The sequence below is a fragment of the Phyllostomus discolor genome, chromosome 13, assembly GCF_004126475.2.
Source record: "Phyllostomus discolor isolate MPI-MPIP mPhyDis1 chromosome 13, mPhyDis1.pri.v3, whole genome shotgun sequence".
Taxonomy (NCBI): Eukaryota; Metazoa; Chordata; class Mammalia; order Chiroptera; family Phyllostomidae; genus Phyllostomus; species Phyllostomus discolor.
Window position 1 is genome coordinate 71,667,433 of NC_040915.2, and position 24,132 is coordinate 71,691,564.

Below are 24,132 nucleotides of genomic sequence, written 5' to 3' on the forward strand. Positions count from 1 at the left end.
ATCTTGCCTGTAGGTCCCTGCTTTACATGACTTTGAATATTTTTTTTTTTTTTGCCAATTCCTCTAGTTTCTTTTGAGAAATCAGCTGAAAGTCTCATGGGAACTCCCTTGTAGGTAGCCAGCTTCTTTTCTCTTGCTGCTTTTAAGATTCTCTCTTTGTCTTAAAGCTTTGGCACTTTAATTATGATATATCTTGGAGTGGTGCTCTTTGGGTCTATCTTGTTTGGGACTCTGTGCTTCCTGGACTTATATGTCTGTTTCTTTCATCAAATTACAGAAGTTTTCCTTCACTATTTTTTCAAATAGATTTCAATTGCAGTCTCTTTCCCTTCTCTTTCTGGCACCCCAATGAGGTGAATGTTGGACCTCTTAAAGTTGCCCCAGAAGCTGCTTATACTATCCTTATTTCTTTATTTTTTGGGGGTGATTCCTTTTATTCTTGTTTGATTGCTTGTTTTTTGCTTCCTTATGTTCCAAATCAGTGATTTGATTGTCAACTTCATCCACTCTACTGTTGTTTCCCTATAAATTGATCTTTATTTCAATTAGTGAATCCTTTGTTTCTGACTGGATCTTTTTTTTTTTTTAATTTTTTTTTTATTTCAATCATTGTTCAAGTACAGTTTTCTCCCCCCTACTCCCATTCCAGCCCACCCACCCAACCCTCCCCCCTTTCCCCCATTACCCCCCACCCCTAGTTTTTGTCCATGTGTCCTCCAAATTTGTTCCTGTAATCCCTACCCATTCCCACCTGAAATTCCCTCTTCTCTCCCCTCTGGCCACTGTCAGACTATCCCCTATTTCAGTGTCTTTGGTTATATTTTGTTAGTTTTTTGTTTTGTTTTGTTTTGTTTTGTTGTTTAGATTCCTGTTAAAGGTGATATCATGTGGTATTTGTCTTTCACTGCCTGGCTTGTTTCACTTAGCATAATGCTTTCCAGCTCCATCCATGCTGTTGCAAAGGGTATGAGCTCCTTTTTTCTTTCTGCTGCATAGAATTCCATTGTGTAAATGTACCATAGTTTTTTGATCCATTCATTTACTGATGGGCATCTAGGTTGCTTCCAGCACCTAGCTATTGTAAATTGTGCTGCTATGAACATCGGGATGCAAAGGTTCTTTTGTATTGGTGTTTTAGTGTTCTTAGGATAGAGTCCCAGCAATGGAATTGCTGGGTCAAAAGGCAGATCCATTTTTAGTTTTCTGAGGAAGTTTCAAACTGCTTTCCATAATGGTTGTACCAGCCTGCAGTCCCACCAACAGTGCACTAGGGACCCCCTTTCTCCACATCCTCTCCAACACTTGTTGTTTGTTGCTTTGTTTATGATGGCCATTCTGACTGGTGTGAAGTGGTATCTCATTGTGGTTTTAATCTGCATCTCTCTGATGGCTAGCGATATTGAGCATCGCTTCATGTGTCTTTGGATTTTCTGTATGTCCTCCTTGGAGAAGTGTCTGTTCAAGTCCTTTGCCCATTTTTTAATTGGGTTACTTGTCTTCTTAGAGTGGAGTCGTGTAAGTTCTTTATATATTTTGGAGATTAAACCCTTGTCTGAGGTATCATTAGCAAATATGTTTTCCCATACAGTTGGTTCTCTTTTTATTTTGATACTGTTTTCCTTAGCTGTGCAAAAGCTTTTAATTTTGATGAGGTCCCATTTGTTTATTCTTTCCTTTATGTCCCTTGCTCTAGGAGACAAGTCAGTAAAAAAGTTTCTGCGTGAAATATCTGAGATTTTCCTACCTACGTTCTCTTCTAGGACTTTAATGGTGTCACGCTTTATATTTAAGTCTTTTATCCACCTTGAATCTATTTTTGTATAAGGTGTAAGTTGGTGCTCGAGTTTCATTTTTTTGCACGTAGCTGTCCAGTTCTCCCAACACCATTTGTTGAAGAGGCTATTTTTATTCCATTTTATGTTGCTGCTTCCTTTGTCAAATATTAATTGACCGTAGAGGCTTGGGTTTATTTCTGGGCTCTCTGTTCTGTTCCATTGGTCTATGTGCCTGTTTTTATGCCAGTACCAGGCTGTTTTGATTACAGTGGCCTTGTAGTATAGTTTAGTGTCAGGTATTGTGATTCCTCCTACTTTACTCTTCTTTCTCAAAATTGCAGCAGCTATTGGGGGTCGTTTATGGTTCCATATAAATTGTTGAAGTGTTTGTTCTATGTCTGTGAAATATGCCATTGGTATTTTAATAGGTATTGCATTGAATGTGTAAATTGCTTTTGGTAGTATGGACATTTTAATGATATTAATTCTTCCAATCCATGAACATGGTATATGTTTCCATTTGTTTGTGTCTTCCTTGATTTCTCTCCTCAGTGTTATGTAGCTTTCTGAATACAGGTCTTTTACCTCTTTGGTTAGGTTTATTCCTAGGTATTTTATTTTCCTTTTTGCTATTTCAAATGGGATTTTTTTCTTGATTTCTGCTTCTGCTGTTTCATTGTTGGTGTACAGAAATGCCTTTGATTTCTGGATATTGACTTTGTATCCCGCTGTTTTACCAAATTCATTTATTAGGTCAAGCAGTTTTTTGGTGGAGTCTATAGGATTTTCTATGTACACTATCATGTCATCTGTGACAGTGACAGTTTTGTTTCCTCCTTTCTGATTTGGATTCCTTTTATTTCTTTTTCTTGTCTGATTGCTGTGGCTAGAACTTCCAGTACTATATTGAATAGAAGTGGTGAAAGTGGACATCCTTGTCTTGTTCCTGTTCTTAGTGGAAAAGATTTTAATTTTTGCCCATTGAGTATAATGTTGGCTGTAGGTTTCTCATATATGGCCTTTATTATGTTGAGGAATGCTCCCTCTATTCCCACTTTACTGAGTGTTTTTATCATAAATGGGTGCTGTACCTTATCAAATGCTTTTTCTGCACCTATTGATATGATCATGTGGTTTTTGTCTTTGCTTTTGTTTATGTGATGTATTACATTTACTGATTTGTGTATATTGTACCATCCTTGCATACCTGGAATGAATCCAACTTGGTCATGGTGTATGATCTTCTTAATGTACTGTTGGATGCGGTTTGCCAGTATCTTGTTGAGGATTTTAGCATCAATGTTCATCAGCGATATTGGCCTGTAGTTTTCTTTCTTTGTTGTGTCTTTATCTGGTTTTGGAATTAAGATGATGTTGGCCTCATAAAAAGAGTTTGGTAGTCTTCCATCTTTTTGGATTTTTTGAAATAGTCTGTGAAGGATAGGTGTTAGTTCTTCCTTAAATGCTTTGTAGAATTCTCCTGTGAAACCATCTGGTCCAGGGCTTTTGTGTGTTGGGAGTTTTTGGATTACTGCTTCAATTTCTTTTGCTGTTATTGGTTTGTTCAGGCTTTCTGCTTCCATTTTATTGAGTTTTGGAAGGTTATATTTTTCTAGAAATTTGTCCATTTCATCTAGGTTTTCAAATTTCTTGGCATACAGCTCTTTGTAGTAATTTGTTACAATCCTTTGTATTTCTGTGGTGTCTGTTGTAATCTCTCCTCTTTCATTTCTGATTGTGTTTATTTGGGTTTTCTCTCTTTTTTTCTTGATGAGTCTGCTTAAAGGCTTGTCGATTTTGTTTATCTTTTCAAAGAACCAACTCTTGGATTCATTGATCTTTAGAATTGTGCTTTTAGTCTCTATGTCATTTAATTCTGCTCTGATCTTGGTTATTTCCTTCCTTCTGCTTGCTCTGGGCTGTCTTTGTTGTCGTTCCTCGAGTTCTTGTAGACGTAGGGTTAGGTTGTTTGTTTGAAATGTTTCTAACTTTTTTAGGTGGGCCTGTATCGCTATGATCTTCCCTCTCAGGACTGCCTTGGCTGTGTCCCATAAGTTTTGGGTTGTTGTGAGTTCGTTTTCATTTGTTTCCAAAAACCGTTTTATTTCTTCCCTAATATCATTCTTGACCCATTCATTGTTTAATAGCATGCTGTTTAATCTCCATGAATTTGAGTGTTTTGGGTTTTTTTCCTTGGGGTTGGTTTCTAGTTTCAGTCCCTTGTGATCCGAGAAATTGCTTGTTATGATTTCAATTTTTTTGAACTTGTTGAGGCTTGTTTTGTGTCCTATCATGTGGTCAATCTTTGAAAATGTTCCATGTACATTTGAAAAAAATGTGTATTTAGCTTCTTTGGGATGGAGGGTTCTGTAAATATCAGTAAAGCCCAGTTCGTCTATGGTATTGTTCAATGCCACAATATCTTTGTTGATGTTTTGTTTGGAAGATCTGTCCATTTTTGATAGAGGGGTGTTAAAATCCCCCACAATAATTGTGTTGCTGTCCATATCTTTCTTGAAGTCCTCTAAGATTTTCTTTATGTATTTAGGTGCTCCTATGTTGGGTGCATATATATTTACTATATTTATGTCTTCTTGGTGAATTCTTCCCTTGAGTATTATGAAATGACCTTCTGGGTCTCTCTTTATGGGTCTTCTTTGGAAGTCTATTTTGTCAGATATGAGTATTGCTACCCCGGCTTTTTTTTCCTGTCCATTTGCTTGGAAAATTTGTTTCCAGCCCTTCACTTTTAACCTGTGCAGATCTTTTATCCTGAGGTGGGTCTCTTGTAGACAGCATATGTGTGGGTCATGTTTTCTTATCCAATCAGCTATTCTATGTCTTTTGATTGGAGCGTTTAGTCCATTTACGTTTAAGGTTATTATTGTTAGGTACTTATTCATTGCCTTTTATGTACGTGTGATCCTCTCTCACTCTCTCTTTTCCTTTCTTTCCTTAAAGCAGTCCCTTCAGCATCTCTTGCAGAGCTGGTTTAGTGGAGGTGTATTCTTTTAGACTTCTTTTGTCTGAGAAGCTTCTTATTTGGCCTTCTATCTTAATTGAGAGCCTTGCTGGGTAAAGTAGTCGTGGTTGCAGGCCTCTGGTTCTCATTACTTGGATTATTTCTTGCCATTCTCTTCTGGCTTGGAGTGTTTCCATTGAGAAGTCAGCTGTTAGCCTTATTGGGGCCCCCTTGTATGTTACTTCCTTCTTCTCCCTTGCTGCCTTTAAGATTCTCTCTTTGTCTTGAAATTTTGCCATTTTAATTATGATGTGTCTTGAGGTGGGCCTCCTTGGGTTCCTCTTGATTGGGACTCTCTGTGTTTCCTGTATTTGTGTGACTTTTTGTCTCATCAAATTAGGGAAGTTTTCCATCATCACTTGTTCAACTAGGTTTTCTATCCCTTGTTCTTCTTCTTCTCCTTCTGGTATCCCTATTATACGGATATTATTACGTTTCATATTGTCTTGCATTTCTCTTAATCCCTCTTCATTCTTTCTGAGCCTCTTTTCCCTTTCTTGCTCTTTCTGGGTGTTTTCTTCTATTTTGTCCTCTAGCTCGCTGATCCGATCTTCTGCTTCATCAATCCTGCTTTTCATTCCTTCTACTGTGTTCTTCATTTCAGAGATTGTATTCTTCATTTCCTCTTGGCCCTTGTTGAGAGTTTCTATTTCCTTTTTTATGCTGATGTAGTTTTCATTGAGTTCATTGTAGCTTCCCTGTAGTTTCTCGTAGCTCATTGTGAGCTCATTGAGCTTCCTGACAATCACTGCTTTGAATTCAATATCTGATAGTTGAATTGCCTCTGTTTCATTTAGCATTCTTTTTGAGGCTTCCTCCTTTCCTTTCATTTGGGGAGTATTTCTTTGTCTTCCCATTGTTTGTGAGACTCTTCTTGTTCACCTCAGCTTCTTATATTGATCTGTTCTGGCTCCCTCGGTTTATGATGTGAACTTCTTTAGTAGAGTAGCAGTGAGTTTCAGTGGTGCTGTTTCCTTGACCCCCCAAGCTCGCTGGTCTTGGGCTGTTGTTTATGTTGGCTTTGTGTTTGCCTTTGGGTTTTGATTGTTGTTGAGTCTTTCTTTGGTGGTTCCTTCCCGCCAGCTGGTTAAATGTGGGTCACTCTGTCCACCACCTTCTGTATTTTGTTGTGCTGGTGAGGGCAGGTTGTGTTGAGGCTGGTTCTTCTGTGTGTACAAGGTTTAAAGAAATCTTGTTCAGTTGTTTGTATTGGGTACTGTCTCTACTGTTTAGTTGTATGTCCAGATAAGCCCTGGATTGAGGTTTGTGTGGTTACTACTCCCTCCTTCACCTTCTTCTGCTGTTATCTGTTAGTGGTTCCTTAGTTGTTGGGTTTCCTCTTCCAGTGGGTATCCTGGTGTTCACCTCCTCCACCTATTCTTTTTTGTCATCAGATGGAGGGGAAGGCAAAATGGTTTAAGACAGCAACCGAGAATTCTATGCTATTTACAGTAGTAGCAAGTAGGGAAGATATAGGAGATCCTTTCACTATGTATAGTGTTAACCGTGTTCTTCCACCCAGCTAGCTGATTTTTAGAAAGGATTGAAAGAAGATAAGACTCTTGTTGGGGGAGGAAGGATTGTGAGTTGGATCTATAAAGCAGAGAGGTTGTGGGCGGTCAGATTCTGGGGTAAGGTGAGAGTAAAGGATAGTAAATAGGTGTAGTGTGTGAGAGAATAGAGTTAACCACTACAGTAATAGAGTTCAGGAAACTTTGAAATGGGCTAAGATCTGCGGGTGGAGGGGTGTTGTGAAGTAATTACAATTGCATGGAACAGCAGTTATTTACAATAATATTATGGCAACATTCATATGGCAGAGTCTATGAAATCTAGGTAATAAGGATAGGGAGTACAGAACATTGAGTAGTGTGCTGATAGGACACAGGTGAGTTAAAGGACAGTAGATTAGTAATACGGTATAGAAAGAGATATCAGGGGAAAGCTGTCAGGTCATACAATAAAACCAGCCTAGCAAAGCAGGCTATACAAAAATAAGAGGGATATAAAAATATTGTTAAAAAAAAAGATGTAGGAACACTGGAAAGATAATAATAATACAAATATGCAATAACTTGCAGGTTCTCTGTAATAGCAGAGTGACATTTATCTCACTGTCCCAGCTGTTGTGATGCCCCTTCTTTGGGTTCAACTTTGGTCTTTTCACCGATCCAGGATTTTGTCTCACTTGTAGGTATTTAGGAAAAAATTTAAAAAAGAAAAAAATAGAAAAGGCAGATGAAGGCAGGAAGAAGATATAAAATTGGAGGACAGGAAGGAGGAAGGAATAAAACAAGAAATCAGGTAAGAGAGGAAAAAGAAATCAAAAGAGAATAAAAACAATAAAACTTAAAAATTTAAAAATTGTTAAAAAAAATAGAATCAAATTAAAAAGTCTCTTGATTTCAAAGTGGCCAAACCGGTTTTTCTGCTCTTGCTGCTTGAGGCAGGCTGAAGGATGACTTGTTTGGCTTTTCTTCCTAGGCCCGTGGGGTTCGCACTGGCTCCGCGGCCCGTCCGCCGCCTGCGCGCTCACAGCTGGGGAGCAGACAGGCCAGAGCCACTGATCACTTCAGGAGAATTCCCCAAACAGTGTCTGTGTCCATTCACTCCTTCCTCTTGGGAAATTCCTCCCGATGGAGCCCGCCGCTCTCCACAGTGGCCCGGCTTCTCTCACCGCCAAAGCTCCAGCCAGAACGGTGACCCTGGGAGTCCGGGTCCGCAGCGCGACTCGGCTCTGGTGTTCACCGCCTCCAAAGCTGCTCGCCACCCGGTGTGTTTGCCAGCACCTGGATTCCTCCCAGAGCTGCCCAGACCTTGCTCGGCTGGGGAGGGAGCAGTTGACCTGGTTCTCTCCCACTAACCCTATGGTAAACCCAGCCGCGGCCCCCGGGCCTGGGGCTGCAGCCCCGGGACCACACGCCTGTCCTGGGAGCCTACCTTGATGCAGCACTCCCCCTAGGATCCGTTCTTTGTTCTTTCGGTTCTGCCACAATCCTTGGTCCTCTGTTTTCAAAAATGCTGAAATATGTTGGTTGCTTGCCTTTCTACTCCAAAGATCAGTCAGGACTCTCTCCCCTGAGCAGAGGAAAGCCAAATCTGCTCCTTCCTACTCCGACGCCATCTTAGATCCTCAAGAAGTAATAGACTTTTATATTTAAAGCTTCCTCCCTTTACCCTCCAAGTCGTTCTGGAATTGGCTGACATGATTTTGTCACTTTACCTCCAAACGCTAGTACATCAGTGTCACATAGGATTTTGTTTCTTGTATTCATATGAAGTAAACTACATAACAATTTCTCTAGCCTTTCGACTTCAGTTTTCTCTTTAAAGGCTAACTCAGAAGGAGCAGAGCCTCCATTCAAGGGAATGCAGGGAGTCCTTCCCCTCCCCCAGACTTTATGAAGACATTCGATAAGTTCTCCCACGTTTCACAAACCCATCCCTGGATGTTTTGTGTCAACTCCTCTGGGCTACTGCTTCAGATTTCTCCACTGATCACCTGGATCTTTTTTTTCAATTGGTTGTTTTACTTATTTATTTTAAATATATAATCTTCATTATAATTTTTTACATTTAGTACCTTATACCCCTCTCCCCACAGCAGTCACTACACTGGTGTCCATATCCATGAGTCCTTTATCCTTTTTAATCAATCTCTCCACCCCCTAACCTCCCCCCGCCCTGCCCAACTAGTTGTCACCTGTTCTGCATCTATCAATCTGTCTCTGCTTTGCTTGTTAGTTCAGTTTGTTCATTAGATTCCACATATGAGTGAAATCATATGGTATTTGTATTTATTTGTATTTCTCTGACTGGCTCATTTCACTTAGCATAATGTTCCCCAGGCCTGTCCATGCTGTTGCAAAAGGTAAAATTTTCTTTTTTATGGTCAAGTAGTATTCCATTATGTAAATGTCCCATAGTTGTTCTATCCACTCATCTATTGATGGATACTTGGGCTGTTTCCATATCTTGGTGATTATAAATAATTCTACAGTGAGCATAGGGGTGCTTATGTTTTTTTGAATTAGTGTTTTCATTTCCTTCTTATATATTCCCAGAAGTGGGATTGCTGGGTCAAAAGGTAGATCCAATTTTAATTTTTTGAGGTATCTGCATACTGCTTTCCATAGTGGCTGCACCAATCTGCATTCCCACCAACAATGCAAAAGGGTTCCCTTTCTTCCACATCCTTGCCAGCACTTGTTGTTTATTGATTGATTGATGATAACCATTTTAACAGGTGTGAGATGGTAGTTCAATGTGGTTTTATTTGCATTTCTCTGGTGGTTAGTAATGTTGAGCATCTTTTCATATGTCTATTGGCCATCTATATGTCTGACTGGATTTTTTTTATGTTGTTGAGATCCTAAGTTCCTTGAGCATCCTTATAATCAATATTTTGAACCCTGCATGTGATAGATTGCATATCTTCCTTTTGTTTACTTCTTTTTCTACAGTGTTGATCTGTTCTTTCATTTGGGCCATGTTTTTCGTCTCCTCATTTTGGCAGCCTCCCTGTGTTTGTTTCTATGTGTTAGGTAGAGCTGCTGTGACTCCCTGTCTTGGTAGTGTGGCCTAATGTAGTAGGTGTCCTGTAGGGTCCAGTGGTACAGCCTCCCCTGTCACCCAAGCTGGGTGTTTGAGTTATGCCCTCTGTGAGGGCTGAGTATACCGTCCTTTGTAGTTGAGCCTTGGTTGCTATTGGCAGATCAATGGGAGGGATTTACTCAAGCCAGTCAGCTACAAGAATTGCCTGTGACCACTGACCACCAACCTCCACCCTCTGTAGATGATCAGCTGTGCGGGGGTAGGGTGGTGGTACTCTGACATGGTCTGTAGCTGTCCACTGGGTGCACAGGCTCTGGGGTTTCCTGGGTGGTGTAGGCCAAGGTCAGCCACCACCTGTGTTTTGCTTGGGGCCATCCTGCCTGAGCTATAAAGCAATCTGAGATGGCTGCTACTTGTGCTGGGCTTGGAGATTCACAGGTGAAGCCAAGCTATGAATCTAGTCTGTCTGCTAGTGCTGGGCCTGGGGCCACTTAGTAAGAGGTATGGGGGCTGGGGGCTGACTGAGGCTGGCTGTTGCTTGTTTGAGAGGATTTAGAAGTTGTGAAGCATGAGCCAAGACCAGCCATTCATATGGAAAACTCTCTGTTAACAGCTTGGGTGGGTCTATAAGTTATGTGGGATCACCAGGGTAGGGCACACTGTGTTAGTCAGGTTGATGGAGTCTCAAATATGGCACCTGCCTGTTCTCTTCATGACTGGAGGGCTCAGAACAAGGACAGTGGTTTCTACCTGCCTTTCTGTATGAGAGAAAGCTGTCCCCCAGCTCTTGCCTCGATGCCAGACACTTCAGTTCCCCCTTGTATGCCTTTGGTGCCTTTCAAGCTGTTATCCCAGTGCTGGAGGTCAGAGGGAGTGAATCTGAGTAAGTCCATGTGTGGGTTCTTTAAGAGGAACTTCTTGGAACTGTAGAAGTTTCTTCTAGAAATGCAGTTCCCGCTGGTTTTTGCAGCCAGAAGTTATTGGGACTTATCTTCCTGGCACTGGAACCCTGAGCTGGGGGCCTGGTGAAGGGCTGGGACTCATGGCTCCTGAGATATCCCTCCCAAATTTTTATCCACCACATGTAGCTGTGGGACCAGCCCATTCTATGTCTCCACCCCCTGCCAGTCTGGATGGGATTTCTTTAATTCTGTAATTGTCAGACTTCCATTCAACTTGATTTCTGATGGTTCTGAGTGATGGTTGTTCTATAATTTAGTTGTAATTTTATGTGGTTGTGTGAGGAGGCGAGCCATGTTTACCTATGCTGCCATCTTGACCAGAAGTCCCTAGCAATGTTTAAAGAACATTGCTGGCACATTTTGAATTAGAAGATAAACACACAAGGGACAAAGAGACTGCCCATGGTAAATTCCCAACAATGACGACAACTATTAACAGTAACAATATCTCTTTGTATAGGCCCATCTGTAATTTCACTTAATTCTTCATTGTCATGCTGTGAGAAAGTACAGTTACACATTCCCATTGTGATATAAGGAAAATGAAGCTAACAGGTGAAGTAACTAGCCTAGTGCCATAGTGCTACTTTAATTTTGACAAAATTCTAACCTAGAGAACAGTATAGAGGAAATGGTTATAACCCTATTACCATATTTGTTTCAGATACATATTTTTAAAGACATAAAAGTTTTCTTGCTCCCCGTCCCAAATCCATTGTCCTGTTTTCCCCCTCAGAAGATAACAAATACATAATCCTTCTTAGCACTCTTTTATTCATTTCTGTCGTGGGTAATTTATAATTAGTGCAGATTATATATATGTATATATAATATACCCACACGCACGCGTGCACACACACACACATGAATTGGTGACAGATTAGGAATGATAACTGAAGGAACAGGAGAAGCCAAAGACCACTTTAAAGTTCTAAGCACAATAGCTGGCATTTACAGCATGCTTATCCTGGCCCATCACTGTGCTAAACACTTTACATGCATTATGTCATTTAGTCCTGTGGCGGCCCTGGTAGGTGGTCACTATAATGATCCCATTTTAAAGGTTGTAGATGAGGCTTAGAAAGGTTATATTATACCCATTTATTACATCTAGTGAGTGGTGGAACAGAAAACTCAGGCAGTCTGACTCTGTGCTTTAAACCATGTTTTTCTTATGGCTGTAATCTAAGGGAGTCATTTTCTTGGTGACAAACAGTAGCCATTTTATTTATAGAAACGAGAGCATTGAAAAGGGAAGCTCTTTGGCAAGGGACAGGTATTCTTGTCTGTACTTTTACATGAAGAAACCAGCACAAGGATTTATTAAGTGACCTCATTTCCCCAGTGTTGAGTTTTTCCTCTTTGAGTTGATGCTCAGGGACCCAATGCTGTTTAACTTTGCTCTTTACCCAAGGACAATGTAAATACCAATCAATATATTTGAAAATAAAGAGTAATACAAAAATAAAAATTATGGTTAGGGCCTTGGCCTTCTGATTTAGATTTCCTTAAATAATGCTATTATTCTTTGATTGATTAGCCTTGGAAATGTTTAATGATAGATTATAATCCCCAGGGTTAGAATGAGTTATACATTGCACAGTAGGAGGACAGTTCTCCACTACAAGGAACACAGAACTGAAGCATTCAGCTAAATTATGCCTCAGAAACAATATCCATGTGAGTGTTTAGTCATTGGCCCTTTCTCTGCCTACTTAGGTCTTGAGAGTTTGCCTGGGTGTGTTGTCACTCAGATCTGGTAGTTCATGAGCCATGAAGGAGATAAATTGATATCATTTTCAATATAAAATTCAAGTATGCTTTCATTTCTGTAAGGTAGATGGCATTCTGGGAATTGTAGTTCAAAAAAACTAGTTAAAGTCTGGTCTTAAATCCAAGGAAAATCTTCTTCTTGCTTTTATAAACAACATTTATAAAAGCTGCCTGACAGGGGAGGTTAAGAATAGTATAGGAAATGGAGAAGCCAAAGAACTTACTGACATGAACTAAGTGGGGGGAATGCTGGAGGGAATGGGGGTACTGGGTGAAGGGGGATAAAGGGTAGAAAAAATGGGACAACTGTAATAGCATAATCAATAAAATAGACTTAAAAATGAAATAAAACCTGCCTGACAAATCCCTTGAGCCCTGCTCTTGGGTTTTGATGTTACTAGAACCTCCTCCAAGCAATTACTCCTTTTACCTCACCAGAGCCAAGCCATAGTTCAATGTACATGGATTAGAGAAAACATTTTTCTTAACAAAAATTGGAGCTGCACTGACTATAGTGAATGATTCAAGAGTGGAGGGAGGGCCTTCACATGATTGCCCATCAATGCCACTCCAGAACTAGCCTTATGACCCTTGGCGCTCACGAAGAAGAGATCAGTGTCATCCTAGAGCATTAGAAATACCTGCTTCAGTTGGGGCCTTCTGAAACCCTCCATGTTTTTAAAAAATCAGAGAGCAGCAGTGCAGTGCCTAGTATATGTGTTTGTATGTGTGTGTAGTCTTGTTCACAGGTACATGCAAGTGTAATTAGCTACCATTTGTAGAACTATTTGCTTTATGCATGCTGTCTCATTTACCCTACAGGGGCCTCTTAGATAGACACGATTATCCCCATTTTGCTGCCAAGGCACTGAGGTCCTGGGAGCTGCGTAAGTGTATGTAGTTGTTAAGAGGCAGAGCCTGAGCCTCTAATTATATGTATCTAGATAGGTGATCAAGGCTGATCTGATAAAAGATTCCATTTTACTATCCAACAAATAGTAATGGTATAACATTTTTAATATGGACTGAGCTGAGGCCAGAGCACAGATGCATGTAGAATTATTCATTTTATTAAAGTCATCTAAATTTTGAGGGACTCTGTGCCCCCAGAATAAATGAGCATTGATTGTGTCTTTCTTAGGGCAGCAGAGTCGTAGTAGCCTCCGTTCCTCCCCCTGTCCTGGCAGATGGAGCTGCTCGTTCCTCAAGGTCCACAGGTGTCTTCCTCTCACCTCCTGGGAACCACCGCCTGCAAAAAAATTCCCCTATTCTGTCTAATAAACCTCCTTGTGCCAGAAATTACTGGATGAGAGAAAGGCACCATGAGCAATTAAAAATTAAATTGTATGGTCAGAATTGTCTGAAAGTAAGAAAGAGACTCAGTATAACAACCTGCATTTTTTATTGTTTTATGGAGGTATATAATTTTTCCACGCAAATGCTCCCCTCTGTATTGTTTCAGATTAATAATACCACAATCAGGTGGAGTATTGAATGATGGTTTCTAGGACCTAAACAGCAGTACTAGATAACCAAGATGGATAGTGGGTAAGGACCAACACTCAGCATGTTCACTACCCCTCAAATTTCCCAGACTGCTTTGTATAGCACAGTGGAAACACTTAACCTGAGGATAGACTACTTTCTCTCATAGGTGTAGAGATTTTATTTTTGTTTTTTTTTTTTAACTGATGGGGAGCATAAAAATGACACTTGAGGCTAGGTCTACTATTCTATTATTAAGAACATCTGAGAGTTTCCAGGAGTCAACTTTCATTTTTGGGGGGTTCTATCAGTATTCATCTATGTTGATTTCTATTGTTTTTAGGATAGATTGCTATCAAGTACATTACATTACACACCTTATTCTAGGGATTTCACACAGTATTGCAGGGATAGCTACTAGCATCGTAGCTATTTCAGATCATACAGGAATAGTAAGTATATCAGACACGAGACTTTTGGTGAGAGGTACTAGTCATTCCTCTTCTGTGTCCATTCATTTGCCCCTATTCTGCACTCCTCAGCGGAGGCGTGGTGCCATCGTAACAGAGGAGCAGTCAGAGGAGGGATTAGAGAGTACTCGAGGGCATGGATTGTGGCTGTTAAGGGCAGAGTCCTTGCCAGAAAGCTACAGTCACAGGGACTTCTCAGGTTTATTGCCTTCCGAGAACAACCATTTCATTTCTAGCTTATTTCAAAACAGGGATACATTACTACATTAAAATAAGTAAATAAATAGTGAGTTTGAAACCTTACAAAGTATAATTTAAGTTTATATCACCGGCAAGCACATGAGTTCATCAGGAGAATTAAGAAGATTGATACTATCCTGGCTGGTGTGGGTCAGTGGACTGAGTGCTGGCCTGACAACCAAAGAGTCATTGGTTCAGTTCCCAGTCAGGGCACATACCTGGGTTGTGGGCCAGGTCCCCAGTAGGGGGCGCATGAGAGGCAAACACACATTGATGTTTCTCTCCTTCCCTGCCCCTCTGTCTAAAAATAAATTGATTAAAATATTTTAAAAAGGGTTAAACTAAAGGGATAGTTTAATTCATGACCTTTATGGTTTTCATTTATTTCCACTCTGTGATGAGTTTGAAAATAGAGAAAGCTGTGATAACTATACTTTTTAATGTGTTGAATTTAAAATAAGTGCTTTTCCCAACATTTAAACATAGATTGCCAAGTTTTACATGATAGGCCCAACCCAGTTACTAAAATAGTGGAGTTTTGGAGCCATTGGGATTCTTAAAGTTCAGCCTAGTCCCCTTATCGTACAACAGGGGAAACTGGCGCCTAGGGTCAGGGGAAGACTCAGTCCAGTTCACACAGCTGTAGTCAGTGGCAAAACCCGGCCTGGGACCCAAATGTTGAGACCTGGCCTCCGCTTTTCCCATGACATCACAGCCACCTTGAAACTTCAGTGCTGTGAACATCTGGCTTTTAAAATGCAAGAAATTCTATCTAAAGAAAGTCCATTCATTGGTTATGCTACCTAAAGAAAGTGTAACATCCAGAAATTCTGTAAATCTGGATCCCTGACTCTTCGCCCTTATTTTTAGAAAATGAAACGAACAACAAAGCCCCTCTAGTTTAGCAGAGCGCTGTCAACTCTCACTGAGTGCGAGGAGTTGTGTTCTTAGATGCTGTGTCAGACAGCGTTTCCTTTGCGAAAACACAGCGTTTGCTGCACAAAAGGTAAACTTAATAGAATTGAGGAACTGGAATTTCACATTGCAATCACTGACATGCCCTCCTCAGGCTGTTTATTTTCACTGGACTCACAGATTGTCCTTGAACCGAGACTGTTCCTAACAAGTCTGATAATGTGGGACAAATATCTGGTTATTTCTCAGACATAAACTTGTTGTCAAATAAAAGAAAGGGTTTTAAGTGGAATTATCTGGAGTATGTAACTGCTGTAAATAAAATTCACTAGATGACAATCCAGTCCTCCAGTCCCTTGTATTCCCGTGGGTGGTCTTCCACCTTCAGTTCATCGAACCACCCTTTTTCTATTAGAATGTTTAATTATTTTGTCAGAGTAAATGCCTGCATTAAATGAAATATTCTGGGTTGTAAATATCCTTGCAAAGCATTGCAGTGTATTTGAGGAACCATTTTATTTCATAATTGCAAAAGTCATTTTTTAATCATTTGGGGTTTTTTTTCATTTGATTTACTTAAAAGCTGTTGATAAAAGATTAAGAAGAGCATAGAATTCAGAAATCCTTAGAAACAGTTGTCAATTTTATAGTTCTTGAAAAAGCATTAAAAACTTCACATTTAAATAAAGATCGAATTTGCTGTTCATATGCATGAAAGATTTAATGGCATACAAATTGGCAATAATTGTTCTATTTAAAAGGATTAAATTAAACCTAAATCAATAATAACATGTGCAGTTTCAATTTAACTGGCTACTTTAAATAAAGTAGCAAATAAATAACTGCTAAATGATTAATAGCAATGCTTTTATTCACCTTCTCAACAGACAAAATGGCCAGTTATTGAAAATTTTATTATGTGTGCAAAGGATGTTAATTGTGCTAGAAACATGCTCTAATTTTAGTAATTTTTTGACTGAATACTATACTGAAAGTGAGGCTTTTCATTAAATGGAGATTTTATTTTGCTTTGTTTGAAGTTGTCACAGTCATTAATCAAATATGGTCCATTAAAGCCAGCAAGTGTCATGGCCCATGCATGAGAGACCCCCGCCCCTCCCTCCCTGCATCCATTTCTAACCCGGCATCTGAAGAGGAGACCTGGCATCTGTTGTCTGAACATGAACAAAAGCGTTTCGTGCTCACTGTTGGTGTGACGCTTCTGTCGAACGCAGAGGGAGAGAGGTGCATGTTCTGTGTGGAGATGATCACTGATGAAGGAGCACTTCACACTCGGTCTGTCCCTGCGTGTTGACCTGGACCACAAAACACAATTGAGCAACTCAGCGCACAGGCCCAGCACAATGGGGTTCTTTAGTGTCGTGTTCTATTTCCACCATTAGACTTGCTTCTGTAAAGGATTACAGCTTTCTGTGCTGGTGATTTGGCAAAACATAACCTCCTATTTGTACCAACGTGATTTCCATAGAGAAAGGGAAGAGGGAATAGTGTGAGATAGTTGACACAGGTGTAAACGCTAAAGTGTGATTAATGCTCTGTTAAGAGCTGCATTTTCAGACTCTGTCTCATATACATACATTATTAGAGTGTCTCTTCAAACGATTGGTTCAAAAACATTTTTCTTAGCCAAAGTTATTCATTTTGTCTGATTTGTTTCAAAACCCTCTGTAGTTTCTAGATTCTACTTTAAACATCACTCTTGCTTTTATGGCATTTAAGAATGGAAATTTACTGGTGTGGCTCGGCTGATTGGAGCATTGTCCCAGAGGCCAAAAGGTTGTGGGTTTGATTCCTGGTCAGGGCACGTACCCAGGCTGTGGTTTCAATTCCTGGTCACGGCGCCTGTAGGAGTCAACCAACCAATGTTTCTCTCTCACGTTGATTTTTTTTTTCCTTTCTCCCTCTTTCTCCCTTCCTCTCTCGTTGAAAACAATGAAAACAAAATGTCCTTGGGTGAGGATTAAAAAAACAGAAATTTTTTGAGGCTAGAATTTCTGAAGGTCTCAGTAGTTTGATTCTCCTAGTTTTATCTTCCTCACCACTTTTCAGCAGTTAAAATATTTTGTCTTGCAGAGACACTGACATTTCTTAATCTCATTTCCTAAATCACAGTTTTGACAGATTTGTCCATGACATTTAAGTTGTGTTAAAAACTGGATTTTTAAACATGTGTTAATTTTTTCAGGCCACTAAGTTGCCACTTAGTGCGTCACAAGACAACTTAGTACCCTGGCAATAAGGTAAGCTCTGGGGAAAGAACCCCCAGAGGCCCGTCAGCAGGAAGCACAGTACACAGCAATGTGGCCTCATGGCCACTGAAGGTAATACACAGCAAGCCAGCAACCAATGAGAGAGCTCACTGAAACACCCTCAGAGCTCACCCTCACCAGGTCTTTACTCAGTGTTGAGGGCATAGTTCTAAGTTTTATGCATTTATAAATTTGCTTAATCCTCTCAACCACACTCTGAGGTAGGTAGTATTATAAACCATATTGTGTTATTGATAAGGAAGTAGAGGCACAGAGAAGTTTATTGACTGGCCCATACACACACAGGAACTGGTAGCACCAGGAACTGAGTACCAGCAGTCGGATTCCAGGGCCCTTATCCTGAGATGCTCCGCTATGGCCCTTCTCAGAACCAGAGTACTCCTCGTGGTCACTCAGAGAAGCACGGCACCAGGGGAAGTCCCTGGGACTGAGGAAGGTCTACACCATGACTGACTAGATGTCATGCCATTGTCAGCTGGTGCTGATTAAAATGATGACCAATCGGAGTGCCGGTATTTTCAGTGGTATTACTGCACAGATGGAACTCGGAATCCATTTCCTTCAGTCATTGAAGATCAACTACTTTTCTTAATAGTAGACATTCCTTGGTTATTGAGTCTTTTGTGAGTTTATCATAGGATCATAGAACAATAGAGGTGGAATGGACTTTGTGATGTATTCTAGCAACTGAATCTGCAAATAAGGTTAACATATTTTCAGTGACAAACAAGGTTATGTCCTATTTTAAATACCCATAACATTCTATATCTCTTTACCTATCTAATTTGTTAATTGATCATTACAGTTGGTGCAACAAGCCCATCTTCCTCACTAGCACGCAAGGTCCATCAGCCTGCTTCTGTTTTGCTTACCACTCCATCTTCAGTGCCTAGTACCTGGGGAGCCACTCAGTACATATTTGTTGACTGGCCAACTGACTAACTGATCAATTCACTAACTTCCATGAGGCAGGCCCTGTGACAATGTGTGCTTCACTGCCACCTTTGGGAACAGCTACATGATTAAGGGCCACCTAATGGACAGGAGCCAGGTCCTAGGACAGACTGCCAGGTCTATATCCCAGCCCTTCCATTTGTTAGCTCTGTGGCCTTGTGAAAGTTACACAAGCTCTCTAAGGCTCAGTTTCTTCATCTATTAAATGGGGATAATAATAGTACTGACCTCATAGTGTTGTTCTGGGAAAAAACTAGACATTCACTCTAAGCATTCCCTAGATCAGCACCCACGTCCTTCCCCATGACTAAGGAGCAGAACAGTGATCCCCATGAGATGAGTCACTTTGAAAGGTCGCCGGCCCCTACTTTAAACACCGTGAAGGACTACACGTTCTAACACCTTCCAACCCCCCAAAACCCTTACAACCTCTGTAGATAATTCCTTTCAAAAGTTCATTATTTTCACTATCTGAAAGTGTTTGTGTTATGATGTCTTTGCTCTCTAATTAAATTGTTTTTGCTAATTAAATTCAAACTCTGCAATAAATTTAGTTGAGCCAAACTCTTTCACAGCGTTCATGAAGCCCTTCAAGATATGACCTCTCCCTAGTTCTGAGCTGTACTCCTCAACCCTCCCTGCTCCCACCCTCCACTTCACCCACACAGAATTTGTTCTTGGAAAGCACCATGTTTTCTTTCCCCTCCATTCTTTTCCATGTTGTCTCCTCAGCCTGTCATATACTTCCTGCCCTTCTTGGCCTTAGGCCTCAGCTTTTCCTGACCCTGCAAGACGGGATGGCTATCCCTGCTGAGTTCTGAGAGCTCTGGTGTCACTCCTGTTGCCATTGCTTGTTTCCTAATCTGCTTCCCCCCACGAGGCTGAGAGCCCACTGAGGTATTCCTCAGGCTCACAAGCACTCAGTAAATACCTGTCTGATCAATGTGTGAGCAAATGGATAAGGAAAGTTCAATTCTGTTGAGTTAAACACATCAATGAGGAGACTTAAGTTCACTCTTTCCTTTCAATATATCGTGGATATGGTGAAACAGCCCCTTTCTTCATTAGAAAATATCTTATATCTTTGCTTACTTGAAGCTGTACCTGGGGCGGGCCTTGCCTTTCATTCCTGCCTAAACGACCACAGTGGAACCTTACCTGTAACAGTGCAAGATAAGCCCTAAAATCAGTCACTAATTTGGTCCAATGCAAGAAGCTTTTCTGCACGTTTATGTTCTAATTTACTACTATTGGTTTTTTTAAATAAATATTGAATACTACATTTGCGTTGACTAGAGTATTTTTAGAGGCTCGGGTCTTTATTTAAGAAACCTTACTGATTCTCCCGTCTCTGGCAGAGGGCAGAGGACTCGGTGAGGGAGGGGAGGCTAACCCGCAGTGCCCGGTGCCCACAGCCGTCACCAGCTGAGGGGACAAGGTCCCCAGAGTGAAAAGTGAAATAAGCCCAAATACAGAATGTTAATTCAGATATAATGTCTCATTTTTGATCCTCATGCAGTCCTGAGAAATAGAATAAATGTAACTCATCCTCACTTACAGTGGAGAGACACTGGCTTGAGGGAACATGATCTGCCAGCTGGTACTCAGGCAGGTAGTGACAGACCCAGAACTTAATTAAGTCCAGGCCTATACAGTCCCAAGTCCTGCATGTCCTGCTGGACAGCTCCATGCCCCTAAGACACACCCAGTGACCCTTAGAACAAGCAACAGGCAGAGCCAAAATTGTGGTGAGTCCTGTGAAGGGACATCAGAGAGGAAAGCTTGTCCAAGCCCCAAAGGTGTCGGTTGTCATGGTGTGTAGGGCACGGCGAGGCACACAATCTGGCGTTCAGTTTCCTGATAGACGAGGGCCATCTTCATCCAGGCATTTTGCTGGAGGAATATATCCGTTCTTTCCCTGATATGTGGCAAAGGAAGACCCTCCTATTCCAGAAAGTTTTCCATCTTAATATGTGAACTGAAAAATTCACAACAACAATTTAGCAAGACATGGGAGTTTTGGCTTTTTGTTCTAGTTTTTGCTTTACATCAAATCAAAGAAATCTAGGTCCATGTTAAGAAGAGTAAATTAGCATCAGGTGCACCATTAGTTTGTTTACTCAGCATAAAATTATGTCCTCAGTAAATGGGAATATCAAATAGCATAAAAAAGCTGGCTGATTTACATTTTCCTTTTTGATTAGAGGATTGCATCTGCTGAACTCAAGGGAGGAAAATCTCTCCCATTTAGCTTTTGAAGATCAAAGGGACCATTAAATATGCCATATTACCAGCATTTTTTTCTTTTTGGGTTAAGACTGGAAGGTACATTACAAATTGAGACTGCCATGGGGAAAAGAGAGGACTTTATTTGGGGTCAAGTTCACTTCCCTCAGCCAGGACAATCAGTTTAACCTTTTATTCAAATAGGGCTGCCCTACAGCTTAAAGTAAACCCTGACCTGTCTGCTGAGTTTTCTGTGCAGAGACCTGAGCCACCACCTGATTCTAAATCTTGGGGATTGTTCTGTAGTGCATTTGATAAAGTCGACAAACATAAAATGAACTGAAAAGTAAAACCATCGAAAAGGAGGAGAACCTGTGTAGGAATTCAGTTGGGATATATCTCGTTTCCTCCTGAAAGGGAGTAGACAGAGACAAGTGTCCGGGTAATGCTCGTGTTTTCCTTCTTAGATAAATAGCCAAATGTGTGCATGACCAGCTGGAGCGTGAAGTCAGCTTCATCTTCAGCTGCTGAAATACTTATGGTGTTCATGAGTAATAGCATTTCTCAGACCACAGTCATTGGCTGGTTTAATATTAGAGGCATTTGTTTGTTAGTTGTTTTCTGGTGTTTAGAAATTAACTGTCCCCAGTTTCTAGTCCCTGTTTTAATAAACTTGAATAATTAAGACCTTTCTCAAGGTGCCTCTAAGACCTTTTTCATGGGTGGTGTACAGGCCTAATTTGAAAATGCCTGAAATAATGTCTTTAACATGTTGATAGTAAAAGGAAAATTATCGGAGATGGGTTGAGATTGATTTCAAATAAAATGAGCAACTAAATGTAATGAGTAAATTTATCTTAAGTACTTGGCATTTCTTTTCTGCTTTGGGCAGCCAACACCCAGAAGAAGACAAATACTCAGATCTCCGCTATGACCCAAACTGGAAGAGTAAGAGAGGAGAAGGGCAGTCATTGAGTGTGGAAACATCGCCAGAGTCTCCAGACAGCTCCACAGAAAATCTGACTTTGGGTCCACTCTACCCCTCCAGGGAGACTTCACTGGAACTCCCAGGGGGGAAGGGCGAACAGAAAAAGAGCCCACAGAGCGAAGCCTCCTTACTTGGTAGTGAATTTTTAAGCCCAAACTATGAGCATGGTGCCCATCGCAGCAAGCTGTTTTCAGAGTTGAGCGACAATGATGTGGCAGAGAAATCCAGAAGCCCCTCTCCTTACTCGAAGAGTTCCAAGTCACGTAAAGAGGTTTTCTCGTCAGGACCACGTGGCCCTCGCCGAAGGAAGTCCAAACAATATTTTGTGGAAAAAAATAAGCTGACTTTGGGATTACCTACCCCTAAAGTGGACTCTTACCTTCAACTTCACAATAGAAAAAGGGAGGAAACTCACACAGAACAGGTATGTAGCAGTTACTTTAAAATCTCACCAGGGTGCTCTCCCTCCTGGGAGCAGGCTCCCGTTTTTCCCATCCCCCCACCCCACATTAGTTTGACCCTTCTCTCTCCTAAGCTCCAAGAGCCCCTTCTTTTGACTCTGTAACTTGTTTCCTGAGCTCATTTCTTCTGCCACTCAATTCTCGTACCTCTGTAAATCTCTAAATAAACTTTCTCTTATAGTTTGAGTCTTGGCTCTGAACCAGAACTCAAGTTATAAAGAAAAAAAAGTCACCTGAAACACTAAGCACTAAACTGGAATTTGCCTTTGTTTGAAATGGCTGGGTATCACTTCTTTGAGAAAGTGGTGGCAGTGTTAATACCTGCCTAAGAAAATCTAATGCCCTAGGGAATTATTCCACAAATTCCTAAAAGCAAAGTAAAAGTCATGAATGGTTTATAGTTCTGTAATTGCTGCAATTCATTGATTATCTCTAAAATGTTTTCATTCAAGGAACTACAGACTTTATTTAAACTACACACTCCAATGGAGAAATCTTGATTCCCTGTGTCGGTTGCCTTTGCAGCAACCTGATTAACTGCCCCCAACACATTGGAGATGACAAGACATTCGATAGTGGCAACTCACGTACAGAAGTGATTCTCAGTCAGATGCTGTGTACTTACTGGTTGGGAGTGGGAGGAGGGCAGATACAACATGGGGTATTTTTTTAAATCCAAAACATTCTATTACCTTTCCAACTCCCGTTGATAATCCCTACAGCATCCTTTACTATCCTATCCTGATTAAACCTTAGTCTGTCCATCTATAAAATTAGGATAATAATAAATGTCCTCCCTTTCTTATATGACCATTTCAAAGGTAAATTCTATCCCAGATGATGGATTCAAAACCTGTTGAATCCAGAAAACTTAGTTCTATTTCGTGGGTGCAGGTAAAGGTCATATCAACCCACCATCTAATGAATGGTTCCCCTGTGGACACGAGAAGAAAATGTGGTTGAATAAGTGTCCACCACCCTTATTGGGGGAGGAGCTTGAAATTCATCATCTGCTATGGTGGGGTCAATAATAGAAGGAGACCTTACAACATTAAGTGGGGATTCCTGTAAGCCTATTCCAAACCTAAATTGGCCTCGTTTAACCTGTATTTTCTGATGGAACAAGAGAGATGGGGTGAACATTTGTGATTATTTTCTTGATTTAGAAACTCCCTTGAGAAGGAGCACCTTTCCAGTTGCTAGATGACATGCTGCCAATTCATGACTCACTTAATAAAGCCAATTAGATATTTAAATTTTAAAAAAGAAATTTCTTTTGTAGTCTTAAAGAATTATGTCACATCCTTGCCTTCGTGACTAATAATAAAACAAAGGAGTGGGTGTCGTATATTTAGCTGAATTATCAAAACAAATATTTAGCTAAATTGAAGCAGAGTTTAAAAGATTTTGACCCAGTTTTAGATGTTTAATCTACTTGCTTGTTTCACAAAACTGATATGAAATTTTGAATTTTGATTGCTCATTTAAAATTATAAATAAATTTGATAGCCTAGTATATGTGAAAAATATTTATAGCTAATTATTTCTCTCAGGCTAGGATATGTTTCAATTTTTTTTTAAATGTGTTGTCAAAAGAAGCTGATATAAAAGGAGAGCTAAATAGGCTAAAATAAGTAGTTATATTTCTAATAATAAAAAGGAAAATGTTAAATATAAACTCTTTCATTGCTGATATTTGATTGTTAATTTTTTAGTAGTTATAACTTAATTTACTAAACCTTATTGGGTTGAGTTGTCAGTGATTCCATAGCACAATTTTCATTATAGCAAGAGACTTTAAAGCATTGTAGGGCTTCCCAGTCTTCAAGCTCGTGAATTAGCCTTTAGCCATTTACCTTGTCCATTGCTTTCTCCAGGTTCAAATATCTAAGGGCTGGTTGCTAATTGTATTCAAAATTGTTCCATAACCATTTCTAACATATATTTTCCTCATTTTATATTCTTTTAGAAGGATAAAAATTAGTTTGACCTAACAATGATATAATGATAATGTAT

General features: G+C 40.3%; 1 protein-coding gene across 5 annotated transcripts in view; it reads left to right on the top strand.

The window, feature by feature from the left end:
* JHY (junctional cadherin complex regulator) overlaps positions 1-24,132 on the top strand; it is a 94,494-nt gene that overhangs the window by 5,152 nt on the left and 65,210 nt on the right. For all 5 annotated transcript variants that reach the window (XM_036013703.1, XM_036013706.1, XM_036013704.1 and 2 more), the window contains one exon: positions 21,560-22,079. In XM_036013703.1, the coding sequence (XP_035869596.1) occupies positions 21,560-22,079 (520 nt within the window). The remainder of the gene's footprint in view (positions 1-21,559; positions 22,080-24,132) is intronic.